The 23,529-nt window shown below is 41.2% G+C and overlaps 1 protein-coding gene across 1 annotated transcript in view; it reads left to right on the top strand.

Moving 5' to 3' along the window:
• The first annotated feature begins 3,390 nt into the window (after positions 1–3,390).
• The window catches only part of SLC26A3 (solute carrier family 26 (anion exchanger), member 3), a 27,151-nt gene continuing 7,012 nt past the window's right edge, over positions 3,391–23,529 (top strand). The window contains exons 1-14 of the mRNA XM_005858485.2: positions 3,391–3,779; positions 4,282–4,421; positions 5,795–5,905; positions 6,084–6,256; positions 8,235–8,399; positions 11,754–11,906; positions 12,346–12,428; positions 15,767–15,914; positions 16,026–16,139; positions 16,245–16,322; positions 19,308–19,403; positions 20,714–20,820; positions 22,095–22,164; positions 22,256–22,348. Of these exons, the coding sequence (XP_005858547.1) occupies positions 3,649–3,779; positions 4,282–4,421; positions 5,795–5,905; positions 6,084–6,256; positions 8,235–8,399; positions 11,754–11,906; positions 12,346–12,428; positions 15,767–15,914; positions 16,026–16,139; positions 16,245–16,322; positions 19,308–19,403; positions 20,714–20,820; positions 22,095–22,164; positions 22,256–22,348 (1,662 nt within the window). The 5' untranslated portion in view covers positions 3,391–3,648. The remainder of the gene's footprint in view (positions 3,780–4,281; positions 4,422–5,794; positions 5,906–6,083; positions 6,257–8,234; positions 8,400–11,753; positions 11,907–12,345; positions 12,429–15,766; positions 15,915–16,025; positions 16,140–16,244; positions 16,323–19,307; positions 19,404–20,713; positions 20,821–22,094; positions 22,165–22,255; positions 22,349–23,529) is intronic.

The following is a 23,529-nucleotide window of genomic DNA, read 5'->3' as shown; positions in this document are numbered from 1 at the left end:
ACCAAGATTATATAAAATGAAGGCAAAAAAATTAAAAAGAACACAGATAGGAACAACATAGACTGATGAACAGGGACAGATCCAAAGACAGAGAAACAGCGATCAGACTATCAATCCCCAGAGGGAAAGTAGAAGAGATCAACCAAAGGAATTGTATGCATGCATATAAGCCAAACCAATGGACACGGACAGCAGGGGGATGAGAGCATGAGTGTGTGTGTGTGTGGGGGGAGGTTGGGGGTTAATGGGGGGATGAGGACACATTTGTAATACCTTAACCAATAAAGAAATTAAAAAAAAGAACACAGATAGGAAAGGAAATAATAGTGGAAATCCATACAAACAAAGCTTAGAATTCTAAAATTATTAGAAGGAAAAGTCCCTGAGAAAGAGTTTTCAATCCTCCAAAAGCCACTAACACCGTAAGGAACCCAGAGAGAAATTTGAGGCACAAAGATAAAACAGAACATGAAAAGGTATATATTAATATGAAACTGGAATTATGATTCTAGGAACCAAGAAAAATTTTTTCAAGAATTTCTGGAGAAAAGGTAACTTGTTCAGGTTTGTTTGGTTTTTTTATGTTAAGAAATTCATTTTTTTGACTGGCTTGTGTGGCTCAGTGGTTGAGTGTTGACTTATGAACCAGGAGGTCACGATTCGATTCCTGGTCAGGGCACATGCCTGGGTTGCAGGTTTGATCCCCAGTAGGGGGCATGCAGGAGGCAGCAGATCAATGATTCTCACTCATCATTAAGTTTCTATCTCTCTTTCTCTCTCCCTTCCTCTCTCTGAAATCAATAAAAACATATTTTTTTAAAAAGAAATTCATTTTTGAATTCCTAAGTAATGTAGGTCATTCTCAAGAATCCGTGAAATGATGAAATGGAGAATGACATTAATTTGTGACTCCTTGCAGGTTCTCTCAGCAGGTACACCTTTGGGTGGCTGATTCAGTAGCTCAAATTGTCGATTACATGTGGAATATGAGGCAGCAGCTTTGGGGAACAAGATTGACAACAGGGGGAAAATCCACAAGACTGGAATGTGGCCATTAAGTGCTCTCTCTCCTCTCTCTCTCTCTCTCTCTCTATCTCTCTCTCTCATTTCTGAAAAGATTTTGTAAGCTGCCCTGATTCCTGTCCTGAGCACTCACCTTTATTCAGCTCTTGGTGTGAGGAGGAGGCATTTTGCAGTCTGTGGCAGGATGCCCAGCTGGAGGTATGATGGAGCCCACTGCAGAGCCCGCCTCAGTCATCCTCAGGGAAGGAAGCCTAATAGAAATGAAGTTGCTTCTGCCATCACTGTCATTGGCTAAAGCATTAGACCATGACTTAGAAGAGAGAAAACATGCAGCAGCAAAAGGAAGAAAAGAAGTACGTTCAGGGTCTTTCTTCAGGAAGAGAACTCATTTTCATAAACAACTTAGTGAAAATGAGTAAAGCAACAAAATAGTGGAAGTTTTTTTTCCTGTTCATGGCAGCATCTGACAGAAATAAAATGCACAGTACCTAAGTTTTCTGTCATCTTAAGGTTGTCTAGGTTGGATACCTCAGAAGATTAAAGCTGTTCTTGAAAGACACTCCAGACAACCTTGCAAGAGAGCTTAGGTATCAAGAGTCATTAACATGGATTAGATCTTAATGCCCCAACCATATTGTTGGTAATTGGCAAATCAGGGCAAAAATCTGCGCTATGCACGGCCATAGTAAGCCAACTCTATCTCCCGGACAAGGTTTTCTGACAAACTGGGGGTGAAGAGATGGGAGAGGAGATTGAGATAAGCAGCAGGGAGAACAAGCAGCTTGAGGTGGGAGGAGGGGCAGAAAGAAGAGGTAAGGGAGTTTCACAGTCATAACAAAGCTCAAAGGGACTCAAGTTCTGGAAGTCAAGCCAGAGGGTGAGCAAGACGTTCTATATTGTGGTCAGAGAAGGTCAGTAGAGAGGACTTTAAAAGAGGCTAGGGGTGCGGGAGAGAAATGGGTGGTCAAAGAGAGGTCCGATGGGGCCAGAAGTTGAGGCTAGCATCTGATTCCTGGTTATAACTTGAGCTCTGCAAACATGCTGAAATCCCTGAGCTATGAGAGAGCACCGTGTAACAAGGTACAATCTAATTTGAGGTAATTATCCTGGCCAGTGTGGCTCAGCGCTTGAGTGTCGACCTATGAACCAGGAGGAGTTCATGGTTCCATTCCCAGTCAGGGTACATGCTCAGGTTGGGGGCTTCCTTCCTAGTAGAGGGTGTGCAGGAAGCAGCCGATCAGTGATTCTCTCTCACCATTGATGTTTCTATCCCTTTCTCCCTCTCCCTTCCTCTCTGAAATCAATAAAAATATATTTTAAAAATAATAATAATTTGAGATAATTAAATTAATCATTGTGATCATGTCAGGAAAGAAAACTCTGGGTAGTAATAGATAACCAAGACAAGAGTGGGGGGGAATGTGAAGAGTTCATTGGAATGTTCTTTAATTATGTCCACATTAGACAGTAGAGAAGCTGCATGTGGAAGAAGAAAAAGCAAAGAAGTCTGAAAACAGAAGCCACATTTTGACACTACTAGCTGTATGGCCTGAGAAAAAGCACTTAGATTTTTGTGGGGAGGAGTATGCTATTATTCTTTCATTTGCAAGAAGAGAACAATAATAATAATTGTAAGTGCCTCAAAGAATTGTGAGGGCTAACTAGGTAATATGCATTAAAAGGTTTTGCAAAATTGATCTTTTAAATTAAATACAATCGATTGAGATAAGAACAAAAAAAATTAAACATCTTGTGCAGAAAATGCAAATAGTTAGAATAATTACTTTCATTTAGTAAATGCCTATTGTGTGCTAGGAACAAGCTAGATGCTTTGAAAACATTCTCATTCAATATTCAAAAATCTCCCTGAAACTTGAGTTTTATTATCCCAATTACATAGCTAAGACCTGGAGAGGTTTGGTAAATTGCCCAAGATCTTTTCCTAAAAAGATCTCATCACTGGTGAACTAAGTAACCAAGTAATACTTTGTGCCAGTTTACAACTATAAATTGTAAAACTATTTAACCCCCAGAAACAATAGAAAACTAACTTGAATGAGCAATATTCTTGAATTTCACACATTAAAAGCATTTTCTAAGGAATTATAAAAATTCTGAATGGTAAAATGGAGCAGCCTTGACTGGAGTTAGGGGCTGTGAGTAGACTTTAAATCTAATCTGTCCCAGTAATCCAAAGCCGTAGCTTTGGCAACTCTTCTATGAAAAAAAAAAAATTCTTCTTCTTGAGGAGATCTTACTTTACAAGTATAAAATGCACTCACTGATTAGTAAACCGAGTCAATTCTATTGATTTTTGGTGGTCTTTTAAAAATAAGTAAACAAGAGATCTTGTTTACTTACCCAAAGAAGCCGTGTCCTACTCATTGGAATATCACTGTCGCAAAACACAATCCAGGTCCCTTAATCCTGCTTCTTTTGATCTCAAAAGGTGGTAACATTCAGTCCAGAGCTCACTCATCTGTAAATTGCATCACATTATCTCCAAGTTATTTAAGAAGCAAGCTCCGTTTGGTTTCTGGCATTTTAACCTGTTAAAGGCAAGGAGAGCGTTTGCCACACCGTTCCAAAGGTCTCCCACTAACCACAGCCTTCAGAGGAAGCAAAATGATCGAACACATTGGGAATCGGTACATTGAGAACAGGCCGGTGTATTCTGCAAATGCCTTTCAGGAAGAACATAAGAAGAAACACAGATATCATAAGACATTTCTGGATCATCTCAAAGTGTGCTGTAGGTAAGATATTTTTAAAGACACTGGCATTAGAAATAAAGGAAACGCTTTCTCCTACATTTTCAAACTTTCATGCTCTCCTTTCTGGCTCTGGCCCAGAGCTTTCAGAGCCTTCTTATCTTTGGTTTCCAAACTCCGCTGCCAGAGCTGAAAAGGTCGACTCTGAAATGAACACCTCTCAGCTCTCAACACAGTCTTTCCATATCAGAGGACTAATAGACGAGGACAGAGGAACATTCTCAGTTGAAATGCAGGACAGTTCAAGCTGAGGATGACAAATAAGCTCTATTATGGCTAAAGAAAAGCAGCATTTTTTTTTTCAAAATCCTTTGGTGGTGGCCCAGGGGCAGTTGATATGGGCAAGGAGGTGACTGTTCGTGGGAAAGTTAGTGAAAGTGGTAGTTTCTTCTTTAATATACTATCGCCTTTACCAATTTTCCACCTACAATGAGGTACTGAAGTTAAAATTTGATTTTAACTGACCTGTGGCTTTCAATTTTTTCAGCTGTTCCACACAAAAGGCCAAGAGAATTGCCCTCTCTTTACTCCCCATAGCATCTTGGTTACCAGCCTACCGGGTAAAGGAATGGCTACTCAGTGACATTGTTTCTGGAATCAGCACAGGGCTAGTGTGTGTACTGCAAGGTAAAATTTTTTTTGATATGTAATTCATCTATCACAAAATTCATCCTTTTAATGTGTACAATTCAGTGTTTCTTGGTATATTCACAAGGTCATGCAACCACCATATCTAATTCCAGAATATTTTCACCCCAAAAATCTCTTGCTCATTAGCAGTCACTTCCCATTCCCTCCTCCATCCATCCCCTTTGCAACAACTTTCTGTCTCTATGGATTTGCCTATTCTGGGCATTTCCTATAAATAGATTCTTCTGTACCTGGTTTCTTTCACTTCACATAATGTTCTCAAGATTCATCTATGTTTCAGCATGTACGGGCATTTCATTCCTTTTAATGGATGAATAATATTCTATTGTATGGAAAAACCACATTTTGTTTATGCATTCATGGGTTGATGGACATTTGGGTTGTTTTTGTTTCTACTTTGTGGCTATTAGGAATGATCACTGTGTACAAGTTTTTGTAAAAACAATTCTCTTAGGCGTATAACTGCTGTGTCAGATGGTAAAACACTAGCAATATCTGAGGGTTCAAATTTCTTCATATCCTTGTGAACACTGGTTATTGTCTGCCTTTTTTATTTTAACTGTCCTAATGAGTATAAAATGGTATCTTAGCCCAACCAGTGTAGCTCAGTGGTTGAGCGTTGACCTATGAACCACGAGGTTACATGTGCCAGTTAGGCACATGTCCAGGTTGTGGGCTCGATCCCCAGTAGGGGGCGTGCAGGAGGCAGCCAATCAATGATTCTCTCTCATCATTGATGTTTCTCTCTCTCCCTTTCCCTTCCTCTTTGAAATCAATAAAAGTATATTTTTAAATTAAATGGTATCTCATTGTGGTTCTGATTTGTATTTCCTAAGTGACTAACGGTGGTTGAACATCTTTTCATGTGCTTATTGGAGACTTGTATATCTTTTGTGAGATATATATTTAAATCTTTTGCACATTTTAGAATTAGGTTGTCTTTTTATTGTTGAGTTGCAAGGGTCATTTATATACTCTAGATACTAAGCCCTTATTCATAATATGATTTGCAGATAATTTCTCCCATTTTATTGGTTGTCATTTCATTTTCTTTGAAGCGCACATTTAAAATTTTTGATGAAGCCTATTTTATCTGTTTTTAATTTGATTGCTTATGCCGTCGGTGTCATTTCTAAGAAACCATTGCCTAATCCAAGATCACAAAGGTTTACAATTAGGTTTTTTTCCTGAGTTTTATCGTTTTAGCTCTTACATTTACATCTTTGCTACATTTGAGTTAATAAGTAACTTATATTTAGGGTCCAAATTTAAATATTTAAAGAATCTAATGAGAACTTCTGTGATTCCCATTGCATGAAATATAAACCCTGATGTTTGTGTATTTACAGGTTTAGCATATGCTCTACTGGTCAACATCCCTCCAAGCTATGGGTTATATGCAGCCTTTTTCCCAATCATAACCTACTTTTTCTTGGGCACTTCTAGACACATAGCTGTGGGTAAGTGAATTTCTGGGCTAATTCATGCTCACACTGCCTTTCCTTTATGAATTTCATTAGCCACACATTGTATCAATTTCAAATTGTGCATAATTCAGAAGAAGAATCAGTTTCTTGTAAAAGACAATTGTGCTTTAGGGAGACATTTATTCACCACAATTCACCCTCTGTTAATTAGGTCCATTTCCAGTTCTGAGTATCATGGTGGGAGCAACAGTTATGAGACTAAGCTCAATGGACAATTCAGATGCTATGGATTTTTATAATAGTTCAATGAGTAATAACTCGGCACTAGATAACTATAGGGTGATGGTGGCCGCCACAGTCACAGTTCTTTCTGGAATCATCCAGGTGAGCACTTTCTCATATAATCTACCCTCCCAATCTGCTTGTCCTGACCTGTACACGTTTTTCTGATTTTCCTCCTTCTTGCCAGTCCTCCCACATCCCATTTGATTTGTAGCCCTCCTTCCATAGCCTATAGGAAATAATTGTAAAAGGGCCACTCACCACAGAGGCGAGAGGCAGACCCACATTGCAAAGATGGGTGAACGTGGGTCTAGAGAGAAAGAAAAGTGGGAACAGGAAGGGGTGAGTAAAATGCTGAATTCAATAAAATATAGTCACTAAACATAACTATGTGCAAGCAATAGTGAAACTGGGAGCTTTGGAACTTTTTTCTTTCTGATTGTTCAGGGCTGTAATCTAGTTGGAAGGGTTTGTGGTTTCAGACTTGAATTGTCCATTTCAAAGCTTTGAGAAAAGCTGAAGAGGTTAATGGAGGGGCCTAAAGCCTCTCTCCCAAGTAAAGATGTCATGGTCTCCTCACGATGTTGCCTAAGTTTGTGAATAGTGATACCATTGGTTAAAACCTTTTTTAAAAGAAAGAGTCAATGTATACAAACACATAAGTGGTGTGTCCTATTGACAAACAGCTTGGTCAGGTCTTTCTAAGACATTTCTGAACATAGTGTCCACAGCTCTGGCTCCATTCCAGGGACATGAATGGAAAGGCAGGCCAGATATCCAAGGGAAGGAAAAATCCATGCAGTCACCTGATTGCAAAATACTGGTTCTTTGGGGCAATTTACCATTTTTTCCCCTCAGTTAAAACCGAGCAATTCATATGTCCAATACACAGTTATGTAATTCCTACAAAAGTCAAGCAACTTGTTTGAGGGAATATGAATGGATGCTCATCTATGCATGCTACAGCAGCTAGAATGTGTAACTTAAAATTACATAAGAAAACTAGAGGCCCAGGGCACGAATTCATGCACGGGTGGGGTCCGGCCAGCCTGGCCCCAAATGGGGGCGGATCAGGGCTGGGCCTGTCGAAAGGAGGAGATGGTGGGAGGTTGGCCAGCCAGCCTGCCCTGATTGGCCGATCAGGGCCGAGCTGGCTGGGGGAAGGGGCCATGGGCGATTGGCCAGCAGGCCCCACCCCCGATTGGGGTTGGGGGGCCCCTATTGGGGTGGGGGGTGCAATCAGGGGCAGGGCTTGCAGGGGGCTGCGGGCCTATGGTGGTGGGGCAGGCTGATTGGGAGCGGGGCTGGTTGGGGGGAGTGGGAGGGGGTGTTTGGCTGGAGGCCAGCTCTTGATTGGGTGGGAGAGTCTGATCACGGAGGGCTGGCAGGGGGGAGGGGCTGCGAGGTTGGCTGGCCGGCCCCACCCCCTGATCGGTGGTTCACTGGCCACAGTGGGTGTCATAGCGACTGGTTGTTATGGCCATTATGGCCGCTGGCTTTTTATATATATAGATTGATGAGGGCTGATGCTAGATAAGATTCTGCTATGAAAGCATTTATAGGTGAGTCTTCTAAAGATACTGCACCTTGCTGTAGCTGGTTTGGCTCAGTGGATAGAGCATCAGCCTGCAGACGGAAGGGTCCTGGGTTCGATTCCAGTCAAGGGCACATGCCTGGATTGTGGGCTCTATCCCCAGTGTGGGGCATGCAGGAGGCAGCTGATCAATGATTCTCTCTCGTAATTGATGTTTCTCTCTCTCTCCCTCTCCCTTCTTTTCTGAAATTTATATATATAGATAGATAGATAGATACTGCACCTTTAAAAAGGGGGGCAGATAAGCCTGTTACTTTTGGAGTGAGCTAGACTTGCATGTTATTGAACAGCATGTAGCATTCCACCTTGGGGTGTGGGGTGGGGAAAGGGGAGGTGTTCCAGGAGGCAGGTACTCATGCTACTTTAAGGCTTATAAGTACAGGCTGCACCTTTACATTTTGATCATTTCAGTCGCTGTTACTTCAGGTTGCTGAGGTGTGTACTCCTAATCTGCACTAACAAAGGCCTTTGCCCTTCTCCTTCCAGTTGCTCATGGGGGTTCTGCAGGTTGGATTCATGGTGATATATCTGTCTGAATCCCTCATCAGTGGCTTCACCACAGCTGCTGCTGTTCACGTTCTGGTTTCCCAACTCAAATTTATGCTACAATTGAGTGTCCCGTCACACACTGATCCTTTTTCACTTTTCAAAGTAAGTATGACTTTTGCTTTAAAAATGTTTAAATACATGTAATTTACTATTGTGTTTCTGGGAGAGCTTCGCTTTAATGCCGTGGGTCTTGCCTACAACATCCAAGAAACAAATGGGTTGTGAAATGTATTCACATTAAGAAAAACTTAACCGGTTTGGCTCAGTGGATAGAGCGTCGGCCTGCAGACTGAAGGGTCCCAGGTTCAATTCCAGTCAAGAGCATGTACCTTGGTTGCGGGCACATCCCCAGTAGGGGTGTGCAGGAGGCAGCTGATCGATGTTTCTCTCTCATTGATATTTCTAACTCTCTATCCTTCTCCTTTCCTCTTGTAAAAAATCAATAAAATATATTATATATATATAAAAAAAGTTAGTGACAAGGAGAACAACATTGAAAACCAACCACACCTACTGTACAGCTAATGGGAACAACAGAAAAAAAGTGCCACTTCTCTTATATTTGACTGCTAAGTATTATTAAAAAGAAAATAATCTACATACATTATTAAAAGCTTTAATATTTTGACCCAAATTTTTAAAATTTTTCAAAATCTTATTTTGAAAGAAATGTGCTAATTGAGTGAAAACGCTTCCCCATTTCTAAAAAGCAGGTCTCATTCTTTTAGAATTGAAGTTCTTCTTACTCTTTTATGCATCTCTCTTTATAAAGCAAAAGGAAATTGGCCAATATGTAAATAGGACAGTGGTTCTTCCTCCTACAGAGGATGTACTGTAGAACAGTATTCTTTTTTGTTTTTTAATTTTTCCCATCACCGTTTATTCCCCTGCACCCTCTTCAATCTCCACCCACGCCCCTTCCTCCCATAATCACTGCACTGTTGTTAGTGTCCACGAATGAGTTCTTCCTCTTTTTTTTTTCTCAATCCCTCCACCCACCTCCATCCTCCCCCACCTCCATTCACAGTTGTTTACCTGCTCTCTATCTATGAGTCTGTTTCTATTTTGCTTGGTAGTTCAATTTGTTCATTAGATTCCGCATATGAGTGAAATCATATGGTACTTGTCTTTGTCTGACTGGCTTATTCCACTTAGTATAGTGTTCTCCAGGTCCATTCACAGGGTTGAAAAGGGTAAAATTGTCTTTCTTTTTACAGCCAAGTAATATATCATTGTGTAAATGTACCATATCTGTTGTATCCATTCATCTACTGATGGACAATTGGGCTGCTTCCAAATCTTGGCTATCCTATATAATAAAGAGCTAATATGCTAATTAGACCGGAGGGCAGAACGACCTTCCGGAACGACCAGTGGGCGGGGGGTTGGGCCAGCAAGCCTGAGCCACCAGGCCAGCCATGGTGGTCCCGGCACCCCCTCTTCCACAGAGGTGGCAGGAGAGGTGGTGGCACGGGCCCGGTCCTAGTGCCACACCTTCCGCAGGGGCGGCCTCAGGGGAGTGGGCCTAAGCCACAGTTGGACATCCCCCGAGGACTCCCGGGCTGCCAGAAGGATGTCTGACTGCCAGCTTAGGCCTGATCCCCCAGGGAGCGGGCCTAAGCTGGCAGGTGGACATCCTCCGAGTGGTCCCAGACTGCGAGAGGATGCAGGCCGGGCTGAGGGCCCCCTCGAGTGCATGAATTTTTGTGCACCAGGCCTCTATTTGTAAATAATGCTGCAATGAACATAGGGGTACCTTTACCCTTTCAAATTATTGTTTTGGGTTTCTTTGGATAAATTCCAGAAGAAGAATTACTGGTCATAAGGCAATTCCATTTTTTTGAAGTAGCTTCATACTATTTTCCACAGTGAATACACCAATCTGCATTCCCACCAACAGTGCACAAGGGTTCCCTTTTCTCCACAACCTCACCAATATTTGTTATTTGTTGATTTATTGATGCTAGCCATTCTATTCTGACAGGTGTGAGGTGATAGCTAATTGGTTTTAATTTGCGTTTCTCTGATGATTAGTGATGCTGAGCATCATTTCATATGTCTATTGGCCATCTGTATGTCCTCTTTTGAGAAGTTTCTATTAAGGTCTTTGCCCATTTTTTAATTGGATTGTTTGGTGGTGGTGTTGTTTGGGTGTTGAGTTGTATAAATTCTTAATAAATTTTAGATGTTAATTATCCTCTTATCTGATGTATTGGTGAATATTTCTCCTATTCAATATGTTTGTCTTTTCATTTTGTTGATGGTTTTCTTTGCTGTGCAAAAACTTTTTAGTTTGATGTAATCCCATTTATTTTTTTCTTTTGTTTCCCTTGCCTGAGGAGATATATCAGAAAAATACTGCTACCGGAAATGTTGAGATTTTACTTCCTATGATTTTTTTCTAGGGTTTTTATGGTTTCAAGTCTAACATTTAAGTCTTTAATCCATTTTGAGTTTATTCTTCTGTGCAATTTAAGAAAGTGGTCCAGTTTCATTTTTTTGCACATATCTGTCCAATTTTCCCCAAACCATTTACTAAATAGACTGCATTTAGCCCATTGTATGTTTTTGCCTCCTTTGTCAAATATAAAGACGTGGGTTTATTTCTGGGCTCTCTATTCTGTTCAATATAGAGAACAGTATAGATTCCATAAAAAAAACCACTAGAACTGATCAATGAAAGCAGGATACAAAATAAATATCCAGAAATCAACTGCATTTTTATACACCAATAATGAACTACCAGAAAGGGAAACTAAAAAAAAAAAATCCCATTCACAATTGCTTCAAAAAAAATGAAATACCTAGGAATAAACTTAACCAAGGATGTAAAAGACCTGTGCTGGGAAAATTACAAGACACTGAAGAAAGAAATTGAAGAAGATACAAATAAGTGGAAGTATATACCATGTTCATGAATAGGAAGAATTTACCATCATTAAAATGTCCATACTACCCAAAACAATCTGCAAATTCAATGCAATTCCTATCAAGATACCAATTTTGTATTTCACAGAAGTAGAGCAAATATTCCAAAAATTTATATGGAACCACAAAAGACCTCGAATAGCAACAGCAGTGTTGAGAAAGAAAAACAAGGTTGAAAGAATCACGCTACCTGATATCAAACTATACTACAGGGGCATACTAATCAAAACAGCATAGTACTGCCTTGGCTGGTGTGCTCAGTGGTTAGAGTGTTGGCCTTCACACTGAAGGGTCGCAGGTTAGATTCCCCGTCAAGGGCATGTACCTGATCTGGGTTGCAGGTTTGATCCCTGGCCCCAGTCAGGGTGCATGTGGGAGGCAACCAAGCAATGTCTCTTTCACTCGCTATCAATCTATGTCAGTTCTTTTGCTTCAATTCTTATATTTATGTATTTGGAAATAATTGAGTGTCGTAATCAAATTATACATTAACATAGCACTTGGGTGTTTTTGTTTTTATAATTTTAGATACTAAATTCCATATTCACACAAATAGAGAAGACTAATATTGCAGACCTTGTGACATCCTTGATTATCCTCTTCATTTTATTTGTGGTTAAAGAAATAAATCAGCGCTACAAAGCCAAACTTCCAGTGCCCATCCCAATTGAACTCATCATGGTAATTGATCATCTTAAGACTTTCTCTCATAACTCATGAGTCTCACAGTTGTATGTTGAAAGCCCTTCACCATCTGTAGATCAGGAGGTTTTAGTGGGGCAGATGCCATCTCTGCAGTTTCTGGGCCTAATTTTTAGTAGTTTTATCTTTATTCAGAATTAAGAATTTTCTCTTTTGATTTTGGGGTTATTCTGTCCATTTAAGTCAAGACAAGGCTGGTGCAGAAGGCAAGATCTCTGAGAAGTTGATAGATGCATTTGAATTAATGTCTCAACTCTGGTGGGACATTAGAATTGCCTCAGGACTTCTTAAAAAGTAGCGAAGTCTGGGCTTGAGATTCGTATCTAAGAGGTCAAGGGATGGTTTTTGGCATTTTTTGTAAAGCAAGACTCTTAGGTATGTCTCACGTTTCTAACTTGGGCAATTTGCAACTTTGCAGACTGTGATCGCAACAGGGGTATCCTATGGCTTTGACTTCGAAAGAAGGTTTAATGTGACAGTGATTGGGAAAATGCCAAGTGGGTAAGTGTGTCTTTTGGGATGACATCCCCAAGCACTCATTAGAGAGTAAGCAGAAGTTACTAAAGACAGCCAGCTGAAGTGCATTAATCCAGGCTAGAATCCTCCCTGCATGTGGCATTTATGAGGGAGACTCACTGCTCTCCTTCTAGGAAGGAGCCACAAAGGACATAGGGGTCTGCAGTTCCTAATATCAGGAAATGTCTCCTTGTGGAAGAACTCCCAAACCAGACAAGCAGGGACTCAGACACAAGTAAAAATGAAGTAGTAAAAGCAGAAAAATAGGCACTTCAACCTGCTTCCCCTCATAAAAAAAAAAGAAAGGAAGAAAGAAAACCAAATGAAACCAGATTTCCTTGTCCATAAATTACCACAAACAATATGTAGTGTTTTGCTTGTGTTACTGGAGCCAAGAGCCGACAGTTCAAAAGAGACACTGAAGGGGTACCTGGCACAGTGCGTGAACAATCCAGTTAGGCACACCCTGTCCTTTCTCGTGATCACATTCAAAACAAGGCCAGAGCAACTCTTGCCACTGCTGAAGGATGGGGGTCCAATTCGTACGAGGAATTTGAAAATGTATCTGCTTGCATTTATTGGATTGAGAAGAAAGATCCAGATTTGTGCTCTCTTTCCTTTTGCTGCCCTCTGACCATAACAGCAATTTCTTCCAACAGGCTTACAATGATAGGCTGTATTCCTGTTTCAAAACAAAACAAAACAAAAACATGCGTAAGGTGTACTTGAGAATTCCAGGAATCAGCATTTATATGCATTGCTGATTTTAAAACAGCCAACTTCTTTTAAAAGTGTATATATATATGATTCCTCTCCACTCTGCAGTTTTCAAGTAATTACATTTTGATAAATTAAAGATCTTGTCAGAGGGTTTCAGAAATAAAAGATAAACTTAACATCACTGAGTTGCAATCTTAGAGACTTTCCTTTGTGACTATATTTCAGATGTCAATGGACCTCTCTCCTCAGGGTGTGTGGGATGGGGAAGGGAGGAATTCACATGTATGAATTGTTACATTCTACAGTGAGGCAGTGTAGCTTAGTAGGCAAGCTCAGGTGTTCTAGAGGCACGGTGCCTGGGGTTTAGTTCTGACTCACTTTGCGTGGCCTTGGGCTCAGGGAGCTAAATAAATAACAGAGCCAAGAAATGAACTTAAGTCTTCGGACCACTCTGTCTATGGTGTTTAGAGGCTAGAACAAAAGATTAATAGCTGGCTTCTGGTTATTTTGATATACAACGCAAATTTTAATTGTATCACTGATTTTAGATTTATTTCATGAATAAATAATATTCCAAGGTAACTTTCTGATTCGTGATAGCTGCAGAATGTGAGATAATGGTACTTCTTCAAATCAGAGCTGAAAAATTTTTAACGTAGATATTCACAAACAATTCAGAAAGAGTTGAATGGAGCCTAACCCACCGCCAGTAAGTTTTAGATGTTTATAGGAGCTGGGCATTTGAGTATATTGCTGTTGAGTTTGAGATAGTTGTACTGTTTAGAATACAGTTAGTAAATAACATTTAACTGCTCTAAGTTCATGAGGCATAAGCACAAGAGTATCCTCTGTGAGGTGAGCATTTTCCTGACACAACATCAGTCTAAATGGAAACCCTCTGTCTGCTTCGGGGCCACAGTTGGCTCTAGCAGTTCTGTGGAGCCCTGGACAGAGTCCAAGGCCCATCTGTTTGCTAAGGGTTTTCCATGAAAGGCTATGTTATCAATGGAAAGAAGTCTTTCTTGCTGGCCTTGCCTCAGAATTGTGTTTCCTCAAAAGCCTCTATCCATGGGTAACAAGTGGAAGCATTGTAGGGAATGCTTTGCACCCTTTGCAACAATACCAGTGGGACCTAAGATGTTTTGCATGAAGCTGATGGGTATATAAATATACGTTATAATATGCTTATACCAGCAAAATCATCTCCGATGTACCACTGCCATTGGGCTGTGTGTACAATCTTGTATCAAATTCAAGCAGCACTGCTTTTCAACAATAATATAACAGATTCCAAAGTTTGCAAGGATACTAAATTCTTGCTAGTCATGCTCCAAAGTGAGGCACCATTCATCCTAGATTGCATTTACTCATTGATTTGCCCCAAATTATGGACCGCCTGATATATGCCATGAACACCGGTCAGTTCTGGACACAGAATAGTGAACCAGTCACAGTTTCTGCTCAGTATCTGGGGTGGGGAGGTATCAAGACTTAGGGAAACACAGAGAATCTCTCCTAACCCTTGACGGTGAGGGAAGACGTGCTAGAACAAGCATGTCAAACTCAAAGGCTAACATGAGCCAAATAAACAAGGTTTAAGTTTTTGTGGGCCACAGAAAAACAAAAGCTTCAATTTCCATAGAAATGTAGATTTATTTCAATAGAGACATGCTGAATAAAAAGGGCTGACATAAATGAGTAATCATTAATATAAAATAATAGAACATTTTAATAAAAATTAATTTTTTTCTTCAACATTAACTTATGAGACACTGAATAACTGCACAAATTAATAAGCATGTCGCAAATAAACCTATTTTGTTGTTCTCCGAAGGCAAAATATTTCCTGTTGCGCACATCAAACAAGTCAATCCAAGACTAACGACATGGCAATCAGCTGCTATATTCACTGCTGCTAGTATTCTGGTGCACAAAATTCATGCACGGGTAGGGTCCCTAGGCCTGGCGATCAGGGCTGATCTGTGGGGTGACCAGCAGGGCAATCATGGGGCCCCTGCTGGCATCCACCTTGGCTGGCCTGGGGCCTGCGGGCTGGGGGCAGCTGCTGTGTTGAGCATCTCTCTCCTGGTGGTCAGTTTGCATCATAGGGACCGGTCGTTTCACCGGTCATTCTGCTGTTCGGTCGATTTGCATATTAGGCTTTTATTATATAGGATTATGTATAACAGGATATTGTAAAAATTAAGTTACGAAATTTTTATTAAAATGTTTCTTACATAACATTATATTGGTTGGGCCGCAAAAATATTCGTTGTGGGCTGCATGGGGCGATGGGCCTAGAGTTTGACATGCTTGTGCTAGAAGGACAGGGATGAGGGGAATGGTTCAGGCACAGGGAACAGCAAATTAGAAGCTTCCAAGGTGAGAGAATGGGTGGCGCCTTTAAGAAACAAACAAACAAAAAAAGCTGGGTATGGTTGGAGCATAAATTCTGGGAAATTGTAGCGATTAAGCAGGAATGGAGGGAGGGGGTAGATGGGGGGCCTTGCTAAGGAATTTGGACTTTTTCTGAGCGCAAATGGATGCCATTGGAGGTGTCTAAGCAGGTTGGTGACCTTCAGACTTGTTTACTTTAAATTCAGATTTGAGCCACCTATCACGTATGACTTGGAGGTTATCAAAGGAACCATCGGGGACAGCTTCAGCATTGCAATCGTTGGCTTCGCAGTGGCCTTTTCGGTTGCCAGCGTTTATTCCCTCAAACACGATTATGCGATTGATGGCAATCAGGTAAGTGTACAGCCGATGCTGGGTCTAATTCAGCATCTTTAAATAATGTTTCACGTACACAATACCCATGGCGCTGCTCCTAATGAAGATCCCTTCTCGTCCTCTTGTCAGGAGTTAATAGCCTTGGGAGTGAGTAACATATTCACTGGATCATTCAAAGGATTTGCCGCCAGTACCGCCCTCTCCAGATCTGCAATTCAAGAAAGTACTGGAGGCAAAACGCAGGTATTTTTGGACCTTTGCGTGGAAGGCCATCCTAGCTTAGTCCCCGGGGAATGCCAGACCATGGGAAAAGTTGATTTTGTGCTGGGAATATTTTCACCTACACAGGTTGCTGGGATTCTCTCTGCTCTCATCGTGCTGATTTTCATTGAAAACCTGGGATTTCTTCTGGCGCCACTACAAAAGGTACCAACCCTCCCTCTTTGGATGCTATCTCTCTCCTGTGGGACCCTGGTTCCTAAACTCTCGAAACATAAACCAAACGGGAATATGAGGTAACTGCAAACCTTCGAGCACTCTTCTCAGCCAGTACTCTACTGGCCGTAAGTATTTCTTCTTCCCCTGGTAGCATTTTGTGAATGCTTGGAATGCACATGCCCAAAACACCGTATCTACTCTACTCTTCCCATGTTCGTAGCTCCGAATATACTTGATGTTTAGACAGAAAGACACCCTGGCACAGCGGCTTCTATAATATGAATTGACTGAGGTGAAGATTTTCTTAAAGGTTAAGGTAATCAGGGTGTCAATCTAAGTCAGAGAATGGTGCTGCCAGCCACACAACCTGTTCTCAGGCATCCGCCCTGCAGCTCCCAGGGTTTGGTTTGACTCCAAGACCAAAGCTGTCAGATTGCAGGATGGGAGCAAACAGCCAAATACACTGGGGAGGGTGCCTCACGCTCCTCTGTCCAGCCCTCCTGAACTGTAAATGTTGAGGCTTTCGCTGGAGCCTTTGTAAACGACTGCAGCGCCCAGATGGAAAACGTAACAGCGGACTCCGGAAAGCATGGGCTCTCTAGGAAGCCAGACAATGGTAAACATGCGGTTCTTTATGGTGTGTATAGGATTGTGAGGGAGTGTATGGAGCACTGGCTCTAGAGTCCTGTAGACCTGCTTCTAATCCTGGCTCTGCCACTTGTTGTCTGTGTGCTTCGGGGCAAATTACTTAACTTCTCTCAACCTCAAGTTCCCCCCCAAAATATCCTCGATGCCACTTGTTGTCTGTGTGCTTCGGGGCAAATTACTTCTCTCAACCTCAAGTTCCCCCCCCAAAATATCCTCAGGTGAGGATTAACAAAAATACTAAATAAATAAATAAATGCATGCACACACCACCCCCTGCATAGAGAATTCTGTCCTATTGTGCTTTTTCCGGGTGCATTCTTGAGCTTTCCCTCACCCACATCAACTTGGAGAATTAAAGAAACTATTGCCATATAAAACCATAGCTCTCCAGTGAATAAGCAATGCCCAGAGACATTGTCCAGGATTAATCAGAACTCCTGCTATAAAGGATTCACGTGGTGAGTTCTTAGACCATTGTTCTGTAATGTCCTTGTTTCACCCGAGTAGCTGCTTTGCTTTTTTTTTTTTTTAATCACAGGAGAACAAAATAACCCACAATGATAGCTAATAATGAATGTTTCTTGGGTGCTTACTAAGTATCAGCAGAATTTTATGCATTTTACGTGTATTTCGTCCTTTTTATCAATGATACTACTGTGGATACCAGATAAAACTCCTCCCTATGGCTCCTCAGTGCTCTGCAGGCTTTGTTATTTAAGGGCGCTATTGTGTATGTAATTCATTTCAAATGGTTTTCCCTTGGAATTCTGACCAGGTGGGAAATAGTGCCTAATGAAAAGACAACTATGTCTCTTCTGCAGGTGGCACTGGACATGCTCAATGCTAAAGTCCCCCAAACAATAAGCAGGAGGCTTATTACAGAGAGTCTTATGGAACCCTCCCCCAGCTACCATGGTGATGACAACTTTTTCCCCCTAAATATATCTTTATTAATTTCAGAGAGGAAGGGAGAAGGAGAGATAGAAACATCAATGATGAGAGAGAAGCATTGATCGGCTGCGTCCTGCACGCCCCACACAGGGGATCAACCCACAACCCAGGCATGTGCCCTAACCGGGAATCAAACCATGACCTCCTGGTTGGTAGGTCGACGTCAGCATGCAAATTCCATAGCCCATTCGGAATGGGACAGCTTGAATTGGGGGTGAAGGCTAGGGGCACACACCTACCATTGTGTTAAAATGTAAATAAGAGTCTGACCAGCATGGCTCAGTGGTTGAGTGACGTCGACCTATGAGTCAGGAAGTCATGGTTCAATTCCCGGTCAGGGCACATGCCCAGGTTGCAGGCTCAATCCCCAGTTGTGGGTGTGCAGGAGACAGCCGATCAATGATTCTCTCTCATCATAGATGTTTCTATATCTCTCTCCCTCCCTCTCTGAAATCAATAAAATACATGTAAAGAAAAAAATCTAAGAAAGGGAGCAAACTTGGCTAGTTGGCATGTTTCACCTTAACTGGCATCATTCCCTGTAAGACCCCTCTCTGAAATCAATAAAATACATGTAAAGAAAAAATCTAAGAAAGGGAGCAAACTTGGCTAGTCGGCATTTTTCACCTTAACTGGCATCATTCCCTGTAAGATGAGTGATCTCACTTGGGCATGTGAAGGAAGAACCAGGAGCCCGAAGTGCTGCTGGAGCAGAGCTGCGTTTTCTACCCAGATCTCTTAGCAAATGTACTATTCAGTGGTATCTACATCAGGACTGTTTAAAAGAGGCTGTGTTCCTGGGTGGTTAGTACTGGCTTTGGAAATAGTCATTCATTAGCTCATCCGCTCACTCACTGAATAATTATTAAGCCCCTCCTGGATATATTCACCATGGTCGGTTCTGGGGATACAGCAGGGAACGTGAGAGATGTGGCACACACTGTCCCAGAGAGTCTGCCTCAAAGACGTGTTCACCTCTGCAACCTTCAGCTTCCTGTTTCAAAACGGCACGATCGCTGAGCATCGTCGAAGTTTTGAATTCTTATTCCAGGACCTCAAGCTCCCCAATCTTGTTTTTAAACAAAGAGCAACTCCCTCTCCCACCTTCAATAAGTAGACACAGCCTCTCGCTGACTGAGAAGAATTTATATCTGTCATAGGTCTTAGGACCTGCCTTTCTCTGTCCTAAGGTATAGGCTGGTATGTGCTGTGGTGGGGAAGGTCTGGTGTGTCTTGCATGGCACTGCACACCAAAGGGTGTACACTTGGCTTTGAGGCCCTTTAAAGGACTCACTTATCTACAGCCTTCACCTTTGCTTCAGTGTGGCTTATTTAGTTATCTGAAAGTACATCTGCCGTTTATGTCTCTCACAGTCTGTCCTGGCAGCTCTAGCACTTGGAAACTTAAAGGGAATGCTGATGCAGTTTACAGAAATACGAAGGCTGTGGCGAAAGGATAAGTATGATTGTGTAAGTAGAGGCGATGGCATTTGAGAGAAAAATCAGGATGGCACTTCATGCTGACGTAAAATGCCTACTTATATTGTAAACTCTGAGAAATTTTGTTCCTATATATCTGTTCAAGTGACTTGAGTTTGTGTTATTTACTATCTTTAAACAGCCCACTCTACTGATCATTCTCTGGGATTTTCATTTAAAAGGATGAGCTTCTTGTAAGTAGGAAATGCTCCAGGACACACTAGTAGATAACTTCCTTAGGTCTGTCCTTAAAATCCCTGCAGTCCTCCCAAATGCCACAGAAACTCTCTGAAGTTCAGGGTATGCATTGCTTCTGTTCTTCATCACATCATCTGTTAGTTCCCAGAGGATCTGCGAGAAACTTAAATTCTGAACAATCCTTTGGAAGTGCTCTATAAAAGCTCCCCTTGCTCTCAGCGTGCCTTGTTGTGAGAAGCAGAGCCCATAATTATATCAGGGTCAAAGTCTGTGGCATAAAAACGCTTAACATACCCTCTAGTACTTTACAAGCAAAAGGTAATAAACTACACCTGGTTTACTTTTTTTTTTGCTAATGTCCTTGCTAATCTTCTCTGTATCGTTCCAATTTTAGTATATGTGCTGACGAAGCGAGCACTACACTTGGTTTACTTTTGTTGCGGCTAGATAATTGTTGGGGATTTTCACAGCCCTTTGGCATACTGATTCTTTTTTTTTCTTTATTGATTTAAGAGAGGGAGGGAGAGAGAGAGAGATAGAAACATCAATGATGAGAGAGAATAATTGATCCGCTGCCTCCTGCACACCCCACACTGGGGATCAAACCCACAACCTGGGCATGTGCCCTGACCAGGAATCGAACCATGACCTCCTGGTTCCTAGGTCGACGCTCAACCACTGAGCCACGCCGGCCGGGCCATACTAAGATTCTTGGAGAGATCATCACTATGAATAAAACCAGCAGACCAAAAGTATAATATGCCCACTAGCCTGCTCATTTTAAGGAACAGCAGCTGGTTCTGGAATTTTAGCTGTGACTGATAGACTCAATCATCTCCTTGACCAGGCCGGGGATGGGATTAGCAGTGGATTCACTCTCTTGGGATTTTTAAAAAATATCTGCTTGTGTTTTCTGTGGTTCAGAAGCTGAGCCAGTAGAAATGACCTCTGGAGGCAGGTCCCTTCTCCTGTATACTTCCAACTTCTGCTGTGTTCCCTGGAAGTTCATGCTTTCTCGTAGCCATGAACCCACCAGGTAACACATTGTAGTTGAATCAGAGTCCATTGTAGTGTATGGTGTCCATGTTGCCTTCCTTTTGCAGCTCATTTGGATCATGACCTTCATCTTTGTCACTGTCCTGGGACTTGCGCTAGGCCTGGCAGCTAGCGTGGCGTTTCAGCTCCTGACCATCGTGTTCAGGACCCAATTGTGAGTGATTGTCGCACTCTGTGTCCTTGCAGACTTTGGCCTCCCGGTGTCGGGAGAAAAAAAACTTGTCGCTGATTAAGGGGAGAGTAGTTTAATGGATAGGCAGGCAAATCTATCAAGATTGGCCAGTCTGTTCTTCCTCAGGTTGCTCACCCCAAAGGGCAATAGAATGGCCCAAATTAAAGCATTAGCCGAGGTCTCTCCAGCTGTTGGTCTGCTCCCTGCCTGCACTCAAATTCAAAGAAATCATAGAAATGTATATGCCTTAGACCAGTGGTTCTCAACCTTGGCTGCACATTAGAATCACCTGGGAATCTTTTTAAAATCCTGATTTCTGGGCCTCATCCTCCGGAAATTCTGTTTCTTTGTTATGGGGTGGGGCCACAACATTAGTAACAAAGAAACAGAATTTCCTGAGGATGAGGCCCAGAAATCAGGATTTTAAAAAGATTCCCAGGTGATTCTAATGTGCAGCCAAGGTTGAGAACCACTGCCTTAGACTATTTAAATTGGGGAAATGTGTTACTGAGAAGATGGTGAGATTCTCCATGTCTAGTGGAGTATTCTTCCTCTTTATAGGCTGTTAGATTGTACTCCCACCTGAAAAGCATGGAGCTGACCTAAGAGAATTTCTGAAAGGCCCCGCTCATCCTAGAATGCCACAAAAACAACACTTAGAATGATTGATTCTTAATGGTCATCCAGTCCAAACATCTTTTTTATTCCACTCAGCCTAAGTTGGATTATATTGTGACAGAGATATAAATAACACTTCTTAGCAGCTGAGCAGTTCCATATCACAGTGTTATCATAGTTTAAGTTAACCCTTGACTGATGGAATGCATTTATATTGCAATGTTCCTGCATTCATTGATTCATTTATATTTTCATTCATTTCTTGGGGACTCACCAAACATAGAAACAAACTGAGTGGTCATAGGCAAATCATCATACTTCCCCATGTCCACATCTGTACAACTGGGTAAACATGTCTGTCTTTTTCACCAAATAACTGTGATATTCAGAATCAAAACAGCAAACACGAACAGAAGCTTTTTGTGAACTGGAATATGGTAGGTGGGAGGTACTGTCTTAGGAGCTGTGGCAGAATAAGGAAACCCAGGTGTTGGCCCTCCATGGTCTCTAAGGGCATAGTGAATCTTTTACATTTTTAAAACGAGCCTGCTTTGGGATGCTAGTAAAACATCAGTGTTAGCCTTCTAGGCCTCCCAAATATGTATGCATGATTTATGTGGCGTTCATTCTCCCTACAGTCCGAAATGCAGCACACTGGCTAGTGTTGGACGGAGCAACATCTACAAGAATAAGAAAGATTACTCTGATGTAAGGAAGATTCATTTATTACTTTGATTTGCTAAATTATATTAATATGAATCCACTGGGCACCATCTAATATTACTTCTCTGCCTTACAGATTTATGAACCAGAAGGAGTGAAAATTTTCAGATGTCCATCTCCTATTTACTTTGCAAACATTAATTTCTTTAAGCAGAAACTTATTGATGCTGTAAGTTTAGGGGTTATTAATTTTTTTTGTAATTCCACTGAATATCTAGAAATGAAATGTTTGTTTTGTAACAAGAGAAGGTCATTGACTTCACCTATGTTGAGGCTGGGTTTTGTTAATGTTTTTGTATCCCATATTTTCCAATATGTTGGCAAATAAGATTTTTTGAACAACTTCCAATATACAGTCACCTTTTATTAAATTCTAATGCAGAGTAAAAAGATCACAAAGAGATTTGGGGCTACTGGTTTTTCATAGATATTGTCCTTCAGATTTTCCTGAGGAATCAACTTCAGAAAGAGAAAAAGAGTGATATTTAATATTTGGCTGTATCATTGAAGAGATTCAGAATAGCAAACAAATATTTATAATATAAATGAAATTAATAAATATAACACAAATGAATATTTAATATGAAATAACAACTGAGTGTCCTGGTGGCCTGTAGAGAAGATGACAAAGAAGCAGTCTTTAAGGTTAAGAAACAAAAGCTCAGCATTTACTCTTGAACCTGCCTTTTGATCTACTCTGTACTTTGCATAGAGTTTCTGCCTTAGCCCTCACGATTATTATTAGACTAGAGGCCCTCGCAGCAGCAGCCCCGGAAGGACGTCCAGAAGGACATCTGGTCTAATTAGCATATTATGCTTTTATTATTATAGATTGGTGTGCATCAAATATTTTTCTACCAAATTTTTTTACAATAATTGATCATATTGTGTATATGGCTTTATATACTGTCCTTTTCACTTAATCTAGTATCTTTCCATCCAACTACTTTTTTTGGCCAACTTTAAAAAAAAATTACATAATTTGACTCTCCTTACCTATTACTCTGGAGATACATGTTGCCACAATAAAAACACATTTGTTTTGAAAGGGGAAAATGAAGGTTATCCTCTGGTTATTATAAAATTATAAGATAAATAAATTATAAAATCACATAATAATAGATATTATAAAACGTAATCATATGCATTTTAATAGAATAAAATTATATAGAAGCAGAATACTAATTAGATGCCACCCATATTCATTAAATAGAAAATCCTATATAATAAAAGGGTAATATGCAAACTGACCCTAACAGCAGAACGACTGGGAATGACTGGTCACTATGACACACACTGACCACCAGGGGGCAGACGCTCAATGCAGGAGCTGCCCCCTGGTGGTCAGTG

Source organism: Myotis brandtii, unplaced genomic scaffold (genome assembly GCF_000412655.1).
Source record: "Myotis brandtii unplaced genomic scaffold, ASM41265v1 scaffold1186, whole genome shotgun sequence".
Taxonomy (NCBI): Eukaryota; Metazoa; Chordata; class Mammalia; order Chiroptera; family Vespertilionidae; genus Myotis; species Myotis brandtii.
This window is presented reverse-complemented; position numbering and strand designations above follow the sequence as displayed.